We start from the raw sequence: 17,223 nt of genomic DNA, 5'->3' as shown, positions 1-17,223 counted from the left end.
GGTAAGGTGTCTTACAAGATAGGGCCTGGAGCTCGCTTACGCGCCTTGCTGTTGTGATAGCTATCAGGAACAGTTTTAAACGTGAGGAACCTAATTGGTATCTGCTCGATAGGCTCAAAGGGATCTTTGCACAGATTTTGGAGGACTAAGTTTAGGGCCCATGGGGGGACCATACTACGGCTAACTGGCCTCATTCTTTCTGCCGCTTTCATAAACCTGCGGATCAGTCTATGATCCGCTAGGGGTTGGTCTCGAATGGCCGAGAGCGCTGATACCTGCACTTTCAGGGTTCCCGGTCTCAGGTTTTTGTCTGGACCCTCCTGGAGGAAATCCAAAATCTCCGCCACCGAAGTGTCGAGATTGCAGACTTCCAGCCCCCTCCAGGAGGAGAATCTTTTCCAGATTGTATTATAAATAGCTGAGGTCACGGGTTTTCGGGACTGGCGTAACATCGCGATGACTCTGGAGGACAGACCTGGTCTTAGTAGCGTCTGTTCCTCAATATCCAGACCGCGAGGTTCAGTCTCTCTAAGTTGGGGCACAGAACTGGGACCTGCACTAGAAGATCCTTCCTGGATGGAAGGCGGATTGGCTCCGTGATGGCAAGTTTTAGGAGTACCGGAAACCATGCCTTTTTTTCCCAGTGTGGAGCGATTAGGATCAGCGTGATGTTGCTCTGCTGGACCTTCTGAAGAACTCTCGGGATCAGGGATATGGGGGAGAAGGCATATGCCAGACTGAAATCCCAACTCTGGGAAAAGGCGTCTAACCCCTCGGCCCTGTCCCTCGGATCTAGGGAAAAGTAGGCGGGGCATTTTGAGTTTTTGCTGCTCGCGAACAGGTCCACCTGTGGACTGCCCCAGGTTTCTGTAATAAGATGAAACTCCTCTTGATTCAGGGACCATTCCCCAGGGTCCAGGCGTCTTCGACTGAGAAAGTCGGCTGTCCGGTTCTGGGACCCTTTGAGATGGACCGCTGTCAGGGATTGTACCGTGGTCTCGGCCCATCGGAAGATCCGGGCTATTAGTTTCAGCAGGTGAAAGTTTCTGGTGCCCCCCTGGTGGCGAATAAGTGAAACGGCGGTCACATTATCAGAGAATATTTTAACATGTCTCTTCTTTAGGATATCCTGAGTTCTGTGAAGCGCTTCCCAGATGGCCCTAAGTTCTCTGAAATTCGATGTCTGGGCACGCAGCGTCAGCCCCCACTCGCCCTGGAGCAGGCGCTGCCCCACTTGCGCTCCCCAGCCAGACTGGCTTGCATCGGTTACTACAGAGATGAAGGGCTCTGCCACCCATGGGGACTCTGCTTCTAGGATGTCGGTTGACCGCCACCAGCGGAGGGACCTTAAGACGGATGATGACATGGGCATTCTCCTGTCCAGAGAGATGGATGCCCCATCCCAGTTACCCAGGATGTCTCTGTGTAGCATTCTAGAGTGCGCCTGGGCCCAAGGGATAATGGCAATACAGGAGGTCATGAGGCCCAGGAGCCTCATTGCATCCCCGATTGCTATTTGCCTCTTCTGGCCGCCCTCCTGTGCTGCCAGTCTAAGACTTTCCTGTCTGGGTGGAGGCAAAGACAAGGTCTGCGACACTGAGTCTATCTGCACCCCCAGGAAGGTTTTCCGTGTCTCGGGGAGAAGACTAGACTTGGGGAAGTTAACTATCCACCCCAATCTCTGAAACAGAGAGATGACTCTGCTAGTATTGTCTCTGAGGATCTTGGATGAGGAAGCAATCACCAGGAAGTCGTCCAGGTACGGGATGATATTTAAACCTGCTACATGGAAATGCGCCACCATCTCTGCCACTATTTTAGAGAATATTCTGGGTGCCATAGAAATGCCAAAGGGTAGGCACTGGAATTGAAAATGGCGTACCCGGCTCCCTATCCTGATGGCGAACCTCAGGTATTTGTGATGTTCTGGCAGGACTGGGACGTGGTAGTACGCGTCCTTTAGATCAACGGTACTCATAAAGTCCCCCCTTTCGATCAGGGTTACCGCCGACCTGACGGTTTCCATTTTAAACCTTTTGTAGGTAATAAATTTATTCAGGCCCTTCAGATTAAGAATCATCCGGAAACTGCCGTTTGGCTTTCTTATCAGAAATAGAGGCGAGTAGAATCCCTGCCCCTGCTCTACTGTGGGGACCCGAACTACCGCCCCCATTTGCAGCAGCTTAGAGATTTCATTTTTAAAGATACCCTGCAAGGCAGGGAATTGTGTGGGGGTGACTCTGAAGAAATTGCGGGGCCGGGTGAAGAATTCTATTCTGTACCCTTGGGCTATGAGCTGCAGGACCCACGGGTTGTCTGTAATCCCCTGCCATTCTCGGGAAAAGTTCAATAGTCTGCCCCCCACCTGGTACTCTTCTATGGGGGTAGGGGTTGTTTTTGTCTTACCCCTGCCTCCTTGGGGGTAGGACCAGCGCCCCGTCTTTCCTTTGCCCCGGTATGGCTTGAAGGATGGCTTACGTTTGTGGGGAAATCCCGTTCTTGCTTGGTCCGGGAAACTGTGGGTTTTGTCGGTAGCTCTTTTTAGGATCTCCTCCAAATCCGCGCCAAAGATGTGCTGGCCATGAAAGGGGATGTTACACAATCTTCCTTTGGAGGCCGTATCTGCCTTCCACGTTTTCAGCCAGACTGCCCGCCTGGCCATGTTAGACAATGCGGCGCTTCTGGCCGCAAGCCTCATGGATTCGGCAGATGCATCTGCCAGAAAGCCTGTTGCTGATTTTAGTGAAGGCATGCATTCCAGTAATGCATCTCTAGGGGCCTTCTGTTTAATCTGGTCGTCGAGTTCCCCTAACCAGAGGAACATCGACCTCGCCACAAAAGTCGCTGCAATATTGGACTCCAGCGTATAGGCCGTTGTTTGCCAGGCCCATTTCATCAAGGCATCAACCCTGTTGTCCATCGGGTCTTTAAGATGAGAGCAGTCCTCGAATGATAGGGCTGTCTTTTTGGCCATTCTGGCCACTTGTGCGTCCACCCTGGGGACCTCCTCGTAGACGCTCACATCTTCCTCCGCGAAGCGGAGTCTCTCTGTATACTCGCGGGACAAGTAGAGATGTTTGTCCGCGCAAGCCCATTCATGCATGATTACTTTTTTCAGGGTATCATTAACCGGAAAAACGATGCGGTTCCTTGGCCTGAGCCCGCCGAATATGTCGTCCTGTACGGACCTTGGCTCGACCACATCCTCTACCTTCATCGTATCCCTGACGGCTTTGATCAGGTCATCCAGGTCCCCAGATGAGAAATAGTACTTTTTATTCTCATCCTTGGCGTCAGGGGGACGGTCCAAGAGTTCGCCATCTGACAGGTCGCCCAGGGATTGCTCAGAGTCTGAGCTCATCAGCGGTATGTGGCTCGCTCTTTTAGTGGCCCTTCTTTCCCGCTGAGCTGGGGGGAGACTGGGGATCGATGCCCGGACCTCCTCCCTGACCAGGGATCTAATATCTTCCCTGAATGCGGCCTGTTCATCTGTAAGGACCTTGGAGGTACAGTCCCGGCATAGCGGCTTTTTATATGCCTCGTCTAGTCTTTTAAGACACAGAGCGCCTTTCCTGTATTTTTTCTTAAGGTCTTGTTTAGACCGGGTGGATTCCCTGTCCTGCGAAAGACACATGCATGCACATAAGGGAAACCCCTACACAATGCTAAATCCCTGAGCATAACATCCCTGCAGCAAGTCACACTTACGGTTTGCAGGGCTTCCATCTCTGATTCCTTTGTAGTCATAATTGCTAGAAAGCGTAGACAGAACCAGGCAGACAGAGTAATCCTTCTCTGAAGGTATGCTGTCAGTGGAAGCTTGCCGGGGGGTCTCCATTTTTAAATCTCCCGCTGTTCCGGGTCAGCTGACGGTGTCTGATGTCACCGCATCACGCCGCGTCATTAGCTGCACCCCCCGACGTTGCGCGTGGCCGCGCCGGCATGCCTGGAGTAGAGAGGCATCTGAGCCTATGGCCCGCCGCTCTCCCCGGCTGAGAACGCTCCACGGAAGCCCCGCTGTCAGCCAGATTCCTAATGGAAGGAAGGTGAGAGGGGAAGTGGCCCTGTGGACCGTCAATCCCGGCTGTCATCTTGTGGCTCCCTGGAGGGAGCTCCTCTTGCATGTCCCTGTAGGGACAGGAAGCACTGGTGAATGGGAGGCAGGAGGAGCCTTTTGAAGTCTCTTGCTTCCTGTCCCTACAAGGTCAAGGTGCAACCTCCTTGTCTGCCGTCAGGATGACGCCGGGGGAAAAAAAAAGCGTAATTCTGGCATAGGGTATTCAGAAGGTCCTGGGCTGTTGTTATCGCAGGCCATTCGGGACCTCGAACTCCAATTGGGACATATGTCAGAATTAAGTGGCATTTAAAGTGATAACAGCCGCAATCAGCAGGTCTGAACCGCCCACAATAAGTATTTAGGGTGTTTGCAGACATTTCCCATTTACTGTCTGCATTCTTATTTCTATGGACATCATCCCAGTCAATAAGGTTATAGGCATCTCAGAGTTGATTGAACTTGGCCTTCCTAAAGTTTAGTTTTTTCAAGGACTCAGTCATATCGCAACCTACTGACAACTTACAGCGCAGATCCTCAATCAAAAAGGATTTCATTTTCCGCAGCCCTCTGAGAATGCTCAGTTAATCCTATTCAACATTACCCAGGCAAAATAGGGACTTGGTCGCCATCTAGTAGTTAAATCTATACTCCAGTATACTGCTCTCCTATAGACTCCCTTGGACCCTTTTTTATATTCAACAAACTGATCTCTACGAAATACTCCCAAGGATAGCAGTTCAACCGCACATCCTGGCGCCGTAATTGCCTTACTCCATAGACGAAGCGGGCGGCATTTGGTTTCATAGGTAACTGGCAGGTCTTAATGTAATTACAGCCGCATTAAGTGCCTTACAGAGGACCGCAACTAGAGGAGACTCCAACTACTACTCTGACCCTTCTACCTTTCCACCTTATTGACCATTCTATAGACACCATGAGCCCTACCCAACCGAAACCAGGGAAAACGGTTGCCAAATCTCAATGTTGGCCACTTTAGATGAGTCTTCCAGTTCATCAATTGGAGACCCCATGCAATCCCAGGACTCCACTTCTACACACCCGAACGATTTGAAAACGGCTATAACCTCCCTCTCCGATTTACTTTTACCCCAAAATTAATTAATGCTGAAAAGGGAACTTTCACAAATTTCAAACATAAAGTCTAAGCTCACAAAAGAAATCTGAGACCTCAGCTACCGCAAAGCCGCGCAATAAGGCCAAATGGATAACGTAACAAAAGTCCTTCAGTCTCATGAAAAGGAAGTGGAGCAGTTACATGAAGAAATCCTGATTTTCCATAACAAATTGGAAGATGCCAATAATAGAGCCTGTAGGGACAACCTGAGAATATGCGGCCTCCCCGAATCTATCCAAGACCTCCATTCCACCACAACGGCCCTATTTTAAGAATTGTGCCCCAATATTCCCATAGAACAGTTGGAGATGGACAGAGTCCATAGAGCATTGCAAGCCCACAAGATCGGAGGTCCACCAAGAGATGTGGTGTTGAAAATGCACTTACACCGTATCAAGGAACAACTATTACAAGCAGCCCGTTCCACCTCAAAGCTTACTTTTCAATAACACAACTACTAGTTATTCCCTGACCTAGCCCCTTCAACGTTTGTGAAAAGAAGAGCCCTTAAACCCTACTTAGAAGTTCTACATCAGAAGTGCATCCAAAATAGGTGGGGTTTTCCATTTAGACTTACATTCGCCTTTCAAGACAAAACTCACACCATCTTATCCCCAGAAGGAGCCCGACTCTGCTTCGAAGACCTACAATTCCAGCAACCACCCCAATGCCCAGGCTCTCCAACTCCATCGCAACCCCCTATATCTCCCGGGGAACTAAAGAACCAGGGAACAAAAGAACCAGGAGATTAGTGAGGTAAACAAGTGGCTCCAGAGTTGGTGCAGGAAGGACGGGTTCGGGTTCCTGGAGAACTGGGCTGACTTTGCTGTCGGCTACAGGCTCTACAGTAGGAACGGGCTGCATCTAAATGGGGAGGGTGCAGCAGTTCTGGGGGAGAAGATGGCTAGAATCTTGGAGAAGTATTTAAACTAGGGAGTGGGGGGCAAAAAGAGTAATAGGGGGAAAAGAAAGTGTAGACAGTGACCTGGGACCAAGAACTGATAGAACAGCTAATAGTACCATAAGTAGTATAATGAATATAAAGAATAACAACCGTATAAATTGTATGGGAACGAATGCAAGAAGTCTGATCAGTTAAGTGGGTGAGCTTGAAGCAAGAATGTCTGATAAAAATTACGACGTAGTAGGAATAACGGAAACATGGCTTGATAAGTGCGATTGGGCAATAAATTTATAGGGTTACAATCTCTTCAAAAGAGACTGTGGGAACCAGAAAGGGGGAGGGGATATGTCTGCATGTTAAATCCTACTTAATGCCTAGGCTACGAGAAGATATAGGAGCAGGAGATGAACACGTGGAATCTCTGTGGGTAGAAATACAGGGATGGAAAAATAACAAAATTCTGATAAGGGTACTCTATAGGCCACCGAAAACAAAAGATGAAACTTAAACCTTACTACTAAGGCCGCCTGCAGACGGGCGGAAATCCCGCGGCGGTATTTCCCGCGGGATTTCCGCCACTGAAAGTCTGCATAGGAGTGCATTACAATACGCACTCCTATGCAGACGGCCGTGGTTTGGCCGCGCGAAATCTCGCGCGGCAAACAAACCGCGGCATGTCCTATTTTTGTGCGGGGCTCGCACTCACCCGGCCGCCGGCTCCAGTCTGCGCATGCGCCGGCACATGAAAGAGCCGGGGCCGCCAGGCGCGGGTGAGTACGCGCTCGTCACTGCAGGCTCTCGGGTCGGGTCTCGCCGCCGGATCCGACCCGCTCATCTGCAGGCAGCCTAAGGCAGATAGAAGAAGTGTCAAACCGCAACAAAGTAATTATTATGGGGGACTTTAATTATCCAGATATAATATGGGAAAATGAAACCTGTAAATCTCATAAGGGTGATAAGTTCTTGAGAACAATTAAAGATAACTACCTTACCCAACTTATGCGGGAGCCAACTAGAGGGAGGGCCACTCTGGACTTATTATTAACTAACAAACTGGACAGAATCACAGGGGTGCAGGTGCAGGGACACTTGGGAAATAGTGACCACAATATAATTAATTTCCAGCTGTCATTCAATAAGAAACCTTATCGGAGAGGGACAAAAAAACGAAACTTTAGTAAAGCAAAATTTGATCAGCTCAGAACTACTATCGGTGACATTAGTTGGGACAACATCCTCAAAAATATATCAGTACAGACAACAAATGGGAGTTTAAAAACATCCTAATCACCTCATGTGAGCAGTTCATACCCTTTAAAAACAAAAGAACTACAAGTAAAAGGAAACCAATGTGGCTCAACAAGACTGTAAGGGGGGGCTACAAGCTAAAAAAAGAGAAAGGGTTTAAATTATTAAAAGAAGGCAGCAAAGAAGCACTAAAAACATACAGGGAAAAAACAAATGATGTAAGGAAAAGATAACAGCTGCAAAGGAGGGGGCAGAAAGACTGATCGCCAAAGAGTAAAATAGCCCTAAACTATTTTTCAACTATATAAACAGTAAAAGGATTTGCACTGAGAGCACTGGCCTCTTAACAAATAATGCAGGAGAAACCATTGAAGACGATGGGGAAAGGCAAATCTATTAAATAGTTTTTTCTCCAGTGTATTCACAAAGGAAAAAGAAATGTCACACGAGATGCAGGGGGATAAAATGAACCCCTGCAAAATATTACCTGCCTAACTCAGGAGGAAGTTCAGAGCCAGTTAGAAAAGATTAAAATCAACAAATTGCCAGGCCCAGATGGAATACACCCAAGTGTTCTAAGGGAACTAAGTGACGTGATAGATAGACCGCTGTTTCCTATATTTAGGGACACCATAGAGACCAAGGTTGTACCATTGGCATGGCATATTGCCAAAGTGGTACCAATATACAAAAAGGGAGTCTAAAAGAGAGCCTGGTAACTACAGGCTGGTAAGTCTCACTTCAATAATTGGAAAAATATTCAAGGGGTTTCTGAGAGATGCCATCCTGGAATACCTCAAGAAAAACACCAGTATAACCCCTCATCACCATGGGTTCACAAGGGTTGATCATGTCAGACCAATATGATCAGCTTCTACCATGAAGTAAGCTCTAGGCTGGACCGGGGAGAGTCTATTGATCTCGTATATCTGGATTTCTCTAAAGCATTTGACACCGTGCCGCATAATAGGCTGATATATAAAATGAGAAGCTCGGATTGGGCGAAAACGTGTGAATCTGGGTAAAGAACTGGCTCGGAGATAAAAAACAGTGGGTGGTAATAAATGGTTTTTACTCTGCTTGGGCCACCGTCGCTAGTGGGGGCCACAGGGTTCAGTATTAGGCCCCATTCTGTTCAATATATTTATAAATGACCTGATAGAGGGACTGCACAGCAAAATATCAATATTTGCAGACAATACGAAATTACATAAGAAAAATTAATACAAAGGAGGACAATGTGCGGCTACAAACAGACCGAGATAAGCCGGGGGCTTGGGGAGAAAAATGGCAACTGAAGTTTAATGTTGAAAAATGAAAGGTTCTGCACATGGGCAGGAGAAACAGATGTCACCAATATACACTAAATGGGGTACAGCTAGAGAAAAGTGAGATGGAAAAAGACCTGGGGGTACTAGTGGACTGTAGACTTAACTGGAGCAATCAATGCCAGTCAGCTGCTGCAAAGGCAAATAAAGCCTTGGGGTGCATTAAAAGGGGTATAGGGGTGAAGGAGAGAACATTATCCTCCCACTATATAAGGCACTTGTCAGGCCTCACATGGAATACTGCGCACAGTTCTGGACACCGGAGCTCAGGAAAGATGTTACAGTGCTGGAGGGGGTTCAAAGAAGGACAACTAAACTAATACATGGAATGAAGGGACTGGAATACCCAGAGAGGCATCAAAACTGGGATTATTCACCCCGGAAAAAAGACGGCTAAGGGGCGACCAAATAACTGTGTATAAATACATGAGGGGACGATACATGGATCTCTCCCTTGATCTGTTTATACCCAGGACTGCGAAGGTAACAAGAGGGCATCCGCTACGTCTAGAGGAAAGCAGGTTTCATCGCCAACACAGAAAGGGGTTCTTTACTATAAGAGCAGTTAGACTGTGGAACTCTCTGCCTGAGGACGTGGGGATGGCAGGATCCATAGAGGAGTTTAAGAGGGACTAGATGTCTTTCTAGAGCTCTATGATACTATAGGATATAGACATTAAATAACCAGTGGGGTTGTTGATCTGGGTCTTGGAGTCAGGTAGGAACTTTCAAAACGTTGATCCAGGGATTATTCTGACTACCATTATGGAATCGGGAAGGAGTTTTTTTTTCCCCTAAATGGGCTAAATTGGCTTCTGTCTCTTTGGGGTTTTTTGCCTTCCCCTGGAAACAGGCTGAACTAGGTGGACATTGTTGCCCTTCAGCCTAATATGATATGTTACTATGTTAATAAAGAGCCGTAATACCAGCTAGTACGCCCCCATTCGGGACGCTTTGACATCAAAGGCTTCAGCCACAAAGCTTACTTTACAAGGACATAATTTACAGTTGTCTTCTGACCTATTCCATTTTATGTTTACGAAAAGAACAGTCATCAAACCCGGCTTAGAAATTTTGCAGCATAGACACACCCAATATAGGAGGACATCCCATCTAAGCTGACAGTTGTCTTACTAGACAAAATCTAGACAATATCCCTGGAGCTTCAGACTTACATGAGCTGGGTTTATATGTGCTGCAGGCTAAAGGGGATTGGCTGCTGGAGAATACCACACCCAGCCAGATCAATTAACCCTCAGCTCCTGAGGAGCTGTGCTGCTAGGAACCTTAGTACTACAGATCCCAGAAGCACATGTAACAACAAGTTATTTAAGTTAAATTTAAATGTTGGCCATCTTTCCCACACCCTCCCCACCCTACCTTCCCCTCGCCCCTCTCCCTTCTCTCAGGGCGGGAGGCCCTGGATAACCACCATTTATAATTTCCCATATACAGTATCCCTCCATGGCTTAAAAAATAATGTTGCATAATGTGCAGGGCTTTAATTCTCCCAATAAATAAACCAAAGCTTTCCGTTATTATAAAAGCGTCCATGCCGACATAGTATGCCTACAGAAAACCCATTTCTCTATAAACTCCTCCCCGCGCTCCCTCTCCTCTCACTCCCTACCTTTTTCTCAGTAAGCTCTCCACCTAAAACAAAAAGAGTGACAATATGTTTCGGCCGATCAGTCCCCTTTATTTACACATCAACTGTCTCTGACCCTGAAGGCCGCTGCCTACTACTCACGGGTGCAATCCAAGATGTCCCAGTAGCCATTGACTCATATTATACCACGAACTTTACACAAATTCCTTTCCTTAAAAAATTGTTTGAATGAGAGGAGACAAACAAGAGTGGTACAGGCATTCTATGTGGGGACTCGAATCGTATCTTAGACCTGAGTCTGGACAGGAACACCAACACCCATACCGCCACCCCACTACTACAGACTATATGCAGTAATCGGCCCCTCATTCCCAATATAGGAGAATAAATCACATTTTAGTACCCGCCTCCTTCCTGCCACGAATAACTCACTCCAAAATTCTTTCCGTTCCCTGGTCAGACCACAACCCGGTATCAAAAGCTTGCAATTCCTTAATGTCTACACCTACCAATGCCACGTGGTCCATCAATGATTCCCTTCTAGCACTCCCTGAAATGCTATCCTTAAAAATGCCACAACTTGAGGAATATTTTACCATAAATAGCCCTCAGTTTCTTCTCCCATCTCATTGTGGGAAGAACATAAGGTTGTGCTCCGCGGCACCCTTATCCAAATATTGGCCTAGCGCAAGAGAGAACCCCTAACTCGGCAATTAGAACCAGGACAAAAAGTCCTGCAGTTAGAAGACGCGACCAAAAAGCACCCATCGAGGGAGAACTTGAGAGAATTGTCTCAGGGAAAGACAGAACTGGATTTATGTATTACGGACCTGGTTGAGCACAAATTACAATGGTCCCACCAGTGTTTTTATATATTAAACAATAAGCCATCTACACCTTTAGCACGCAGGCTTCGAGCTCATCCCATTGTATGTCCATTTTTAGACTCTGCACTAAACACGGCGCAGTCATGGCAAAGCCATCGACAATAGTGTCAGAGCTCAGACAATTTTTGGTTAAACTCCCAGCCATGCTATCCATCCCCAGAAAGTTAGCTTTGCACCTTTGACACATTACACTTCTCACACTCTGATACATTTTTGGATCACCTGGTGGCAAAACTTTCTCCAGAAGAGGTCGCAGACACAATAAAAACACTAAAAGTTAATAAATGCCCGGACCCATATGGCTTTTCTGCCTCCTACTATAAAAAAATTCTCAACAATTTTACAAACACATCTTGCTATCCGAGAGGGTCTACAAGCGGGACAAACATCTCTCATGGCAGCTATTTCAATGATTCCTAAGCCTGAGAGAGATCCACTGGATAAACAGAGCTACCGGCCTAGATCAAGCAGAACATATATTTAAGCATTCGTCTTATAAATAGTGTGTCTTACCTTATGGAGGTGGGAGTTCCAAGCGTACGGCGTGCGCCTCCATATCGTGTCGCTCTGACGTGATCTCTGAGCGTCATGGAACCCGTATCGGGAAGGATTCTACAGCGCATGCGTGTGCTGAGCCTAAACGTAAATTCCGGAGTGCGGGATGAAAGTAACGCTATCTACGTAGCTCCCGGCGTAGCGCCTGCTTATAGTAACCCCGACCTCCAGAGGAAAGAATACAATTGTCGCTTACCTTGTTAATCTGTATAGCACTGTCGGTAATAACAAATTCATCACTTCTATTAAAATATATAGTGTATAACCTATATTATAGAACGATTAATTTGATATATAAAGAATACAATAATTATATACTTAATAATGGGATCATGTTACTCAAATGTAAAACTGCTACATGCATAACAGATACCTCCTGAATAATATGTTAGTGGAGAATATAAAAATAGACCCAACCATTTCATCTTTAAACATTAATTAGAAAACTACTATAGATATAGAATATAAATATTACATTGTGTATGGTGGATATTTCTTCAAAATGTATAATAAATAGAGATGAGCGAGCATACTCGGCCACGCCCCTTTTTCGCCCAAGCGCCGCGATTTTCAAATACTTCCGTACTCGGGCAAAAAGATTCGGGGGGGGCACCGTGGGTGAGTGGGGGGGTTGCAGTGGAGAGTGGGGGGGGGGGGGGGAGAGGGAGAGAGAGAGGGCTCCCCCCTGTTCCCCGCTGCTACCCCCTGCTCCACCACGCCTCCTCCCACCCCCCGGCGCCCCCTGAATCTTTTCACCCGAGTACGGAAGTACTCGAAAACCGCGGTGCTCGATCGAGTAATTACTCGAAATGAGTAGGTTCGCTCATCTCTAATAATAAATTAGAAATAAATAATTCTCTAAAATGGTACTTATCAAAATTTCTCTAAAACCTCATTAAGACCAAAAGGGGATAAAGTGTTCATTCTACAAGTCCAGAACATCTCTCGTGCTCTCAATTTCGCAAAGCAGAATGTACGGATTTGTTCGAGTGGAGTTATTTTCTCTGTGAAGTGACGTGAAGCCCTGTGTTTGGAGTAACCTGTTGTTACATTAAACCTGTGCTGATTTACTCTTATGTATAAAGTGTTCGTGGTACGTCCTATATATTGCAGTCCGCACGGGCATTCTATTAAGTATATGATAAATTTGGAGCAGCAATTTAGGAATTGATTTATTTAGATATTTCTCTGTTCTCTTTGACAGTATACCTCCTTTCTCCCCTGGGCTATATTGCTGCAACACACATTTCTTTCTGCTGCAGCAGCATACTCCTGTCACTAGAGGTTTATTAAGAACTTCCTTGTTTAGTTTCTTCTGAGGATTAGATGGAGCTCATGTGTTTTGTATAGTTCTGTTCCTGCGATAGATCACCTTCCGCTTATCTTGTATCTCTTTGTTTAAAATTGGGTCATTTAATAAAATATTCCAATTGTCTTGTATTATTTTTTCTATCATGCTAGACTAGGAATTAGATTTTGTTGTAAATAAAACGTTTTTCTCTAAATCGATTTTCTTATTATCTGTTTTATCTTTTTTATGGGAAATTTCATCTGAATGGATAGGATCATTTAGTGCTTTTGTATTGGCAGCTTCTATTAAATTGATAGGATATCCCTTCTGTTTAAAACGAAAGCTTTTGTCCACTATAAAGGCTTTTACTCAAATAATATTCCGATCCAATGGGGCACAACGCAGGGCTGCCCACTGTCTCCCCCCCCCCCCTTTTTTTTAAATTCTAGCCATAGGGCCACTAGCAATAAAAATTTGTAATAACCCCCGACATCAAGGGAATCGAAGTTGCTTCGATCCACCACAGAATTAGTATGTTTGCAGTTAATGTATTGGCAGTCATATCTTCTCCCCATACCACTATCCCTAACCTAATGGTGGAGCTGTCCAGGTTCGGGTCACTCTCTGCACTGACAATACATAATGCAAAGTCAAAAGCTTTTATCTTCACACTACCCCCACACACGGTCTCCCTACTTCAATTCAATTTCCCATTTACATGGATAACTGGGTCACTGTACTATCTAAATATAAGCCTGACGAACTCCTACACCTTGTTACATGTACAAAACTACATCCCACTCCTTTGCCGTTTTTGAGTTTTTGGTGCGTTGTGAATTTAACATTAGAAAGTCCCATTGACATCTAGTGGGCAGTCACCCTCCGACTGCTTCTTGAAAGTTGTGACCAATACCATATCTCTTGGATTGGAAGAGTGAATTTTGTAAAGATGACATTTCTCCCTAAACTTCTTTACTTCTTTAGAGCTCTTCCGGTACATGTACCTGGGTATACTCTGAAGACACTTCAACAGATGACCCTCTGCTATATCTGGACTCCATTCCTAGGGTATTCCACTTTGTATAGACAAGACTGCAGGAAGAATTGGGAGTCACAAATCTATTAAAATACTACGAAGCAGCCCAGCTAGCTTCCGTCCATTCCACAACTAATGCCCCTCTGTGGCTTGCTCCAGAAGCCATAAAGATACACCCTCTAACAATAGATTCGATCTTATGGATCCCCTCTGACCCACAGGCTGACAATTTCTAACCCCATTATAAAACACTCCCTTAAAGTTTGGGATTCCATAAAACACTCTAGAAAGCTGATCTCCCCTCATTTACCCCTCTTACCATACTTGCACAACCCTTTAATTCCACCAGGCCATAACTCCCCGCTTTCCTTTCAGATCTGGACAAATAAAAGGTATTTCCAAAATATACCATTTATCATTGAATGGCATTATTACATTCCCCACCCCTCAGAAGAATTAGGACCTCCCGCCTTCTGAAGTATTTAATTACCTACAACTTAAAAATTGTGTATCCTCTGCAGAACACAAACTCTCCATTAATCATAACCACCGTCAAAACATTTTGTCTTAAATATCCACGAGCAAAGGGCCTCATCTCACAAATCTACTCAAGGCTAGTACATACTGCACACAACTATCATACGTATCTAGATAGGAACGAGATATAGGTAATACTCTAGAGAAGAGGAGTGGTTCCAGATATGGAATTCAACCAATTGTGGTGCCCACAATACACTAATATTAGAAACATTATATAAAGTTCTACTACACTGGTACTTCGTTCCCACTAATTGGTTGGTTAATATTAAGTCCAAAATAGCCGTCCCCCTAGTCGGGTCCTGTACAAGTTGGGTGAGGTAATTATCTTTAGTTATTCACAGAAACTTGTTACCTTTTTGAGATCCGCACGTTTCGGACAGACTGTAACCCTCTAAATTCACCGCCTACTCACAGCTTTCATCCAACCAGGTCTCAGTTATTCCTGATATGGCATAGTTTTCCTCAGAGATTTCCAGTCTTTCACACTTCTATTTTGGCAACTTTATGGGTCAGCGTATATAACAATCCATCTTTTCGTATAATTTTGCATTGTATTGTTCCTGTTTGACTCTCTAGAAATGAATTAGCAAATTGTCGACTGGGTATTACTAGTTGCGGATGTGCCCCATTACAGTCGGCATGCTACCAATCCCCATACACTATCTTGGTGTGTTTACACACATAATACGCGCCAAGATAGTCCATGCCACAATTTATTTTGCGCAAAAAATTTGCAGTTGTGAGTTGTCCAATGAAAATCATCATTGGGCGATTGGCAATGCGTGTTGTGCGTGGGAAAAGTGCACATTGTATTGCCAACTCAAGAAGCAACAAGTTCGGATACGGCTTTAAAGAAGGACAATTGGGTTGATACAACACAATTTATTTGATAAGATAATAAATGAACAAAGTTATATAATTAAACTAATTTACATAAAATAGGTGATATTGCATACTTTTACACTATTTCTTAGGCAAAGGTTAAAGGAGATGTCCCGAGGCAGCAAGTGGGTCTATACACTTCTGTATGGCCATAATAATGCACTTTGTAATGTACATTGTGCATTAATTATGAGCCATACAGAAGTTATAAAAAGTTTTATACTTACCTGCTCCGTTGCTGGCGTCCTCGTCTCCATGGAGCCGACTAATTTTTGGCCTCCGATGGCCAAATTAGCCGCGCTTGCGCAGTCCGGGTCTTCTGCAGTCTTCTATGGGGCTCCGTGTAGCTCCGTGTAGCTCCGCCCCGTCACGTGCCGATTCCAGCCAATCAGGAGGCTGGAATCGGCAGTGGACCGCACAGAAGAGCTGCGGTCCACGGAGGAAGAGGCCATCTTCAGCGGTGAGTAGAGAAGTCACCGGAGCGCGGGGATTCAGGTAAGCGCTCCGGTGAGCTTTCTTTACCTCCCTGCATCGGGGTTGTCTCGCGCCGAACGGGGGGGGGGTTGAAAAAAAAAAAAACCCGTTTCGGCGCGGGACAACCCCTTTAAATACTGGTATCACCAAGTAAAATACATGTGATAGAAGAGAAGCAGCATCCACGGATCTTTATCTCAACACTTTAATTATCCAGCATAAAACAACGTTTCAACCTTATAAAGGTCTTTGACAAAGACCTTTATAAGGTTGAAACGTTGTTTTATGTTCAGCTGGATACCCACTACTGGACAGAGTCCGTCACCTCGGAGTCTTTTTGCATCATCTGTCCAATTTACCCTCAGCTGGGAGAGCACCAGCGAAGTGGATCAGAGTTTCTCCTGGGGATTCATCACTGCATAAGGCGTCCCTAGTGCAGGTCCAGTTTGCTCTGATCATCTTCGTTCTGCCTCAGCTTATATACACAAAAAAATGTGTACGTGCAGCTATTGACAACTTTGAGTCCTACACACCTGTGGGTGGCCAATCCCTCAGGCATCTACGAGTCAAAGGTCACAAGACCCTTCAATAATTGATGGCTCATTGTCAGTTTTTTACAAAGCTCCATCGGTTTACAGGATATACAGTGGGCATACCTAAACAAGTCCTTAGCCTGACCCTGGTGTTTAGGTCCTGGGAGCGCGGGCGACTTTTTTCATCATACTGATATACGAATTGCCTGTCAGACGAGAGGGCATATTCTCCTTAAAGAATGATGAATGGGACTAGAAGTAACAAGCTCCTACCTACTGAAGCTTTAGCCATTTTTGGATGGTCAGCGATGCCTTGTTCCAACAATCACCATCTAAAAGTTACTTATTAACTTATAATTACAATGCACCTTATTGTCAAGAGGAAAAATAACAAGAGAAAACACAAGAAACAGAACTTACTGATGACGGTGAGTAAGGAGCTCCTTATAAGCTTCATCTTTAACAATACTGAACTCTGGTATCTCATAGACTCAAGGGGCCAAAAAGCTGTCACTCGGCACCCACCAGCCAATCCAAGTAAGAGTTAGCTTCAATTCTCTTATCGCAGACAAGCAGAAGGAAGTCACATCAGCCCAAATAGGATACTGAGGTTTTTAGATATAACAATAGTATAAACATTTGTCCCTAGGCATATAAGCTACAAGGCCTTAAAATATCATACTGGTACTGTCCCTTTAAGTAATTATAGGACCACTAGTATAAGTGGAATATTCCAGTAGTAAC

At 45.5% G+C, this 17,223-nt stretch overlaps 1 protein-coding gene across 3 annotated transcripts in view; it reads right to left on the bottom strand.

Annotated features, from left to right (window-relative positions):
- Positions 1-16,938, bottom strand: part of LOC136587494 (seminal plasma protein HSP-1-like) — an 84,294-nt gene extending 67,356 nt beyond the window's left edge. For all 3 annotated transcript variants that reach the window (XM_066586090.1, XM_066586091.1, XM_066586092.1), the window contains exon 1: positions 16,900-16,938. In XM_066586090.1, coding sequence (XP_066442187.1) covers positions 16,900-16,936 — 37 coding nt within the window. In that variant the 5' untranslated portion in view covers positions 16,937-16,938. The remainder of the gene's footprint in view (positions 1-16,899) is intronic.
- Between the last annotated feature and the right edge of the window lie 285 nt (positions 16,939-17,223).

The sequence above is a fragment of the Eleutherodactylus coqui genome, chromosome 13 (genome assembly GCF_035609145.1).
Source record: "Eleutherodactylus coqui strain aEleCoq1 chromosome 13, aEleCoq1.hap1, whole genome shotgun sequence".
In the NCBI taxonomy this organism is placed as follows: Eukaryota; Metazoa; Chordata; class Amphibia; order Anura; family Eleutherodactylidae; genus Eleutherodactylus; species Eleutherodactylus coqui.
This window is presented reverse-complemented; position numbering and strand designations above follow the sequence as displayed.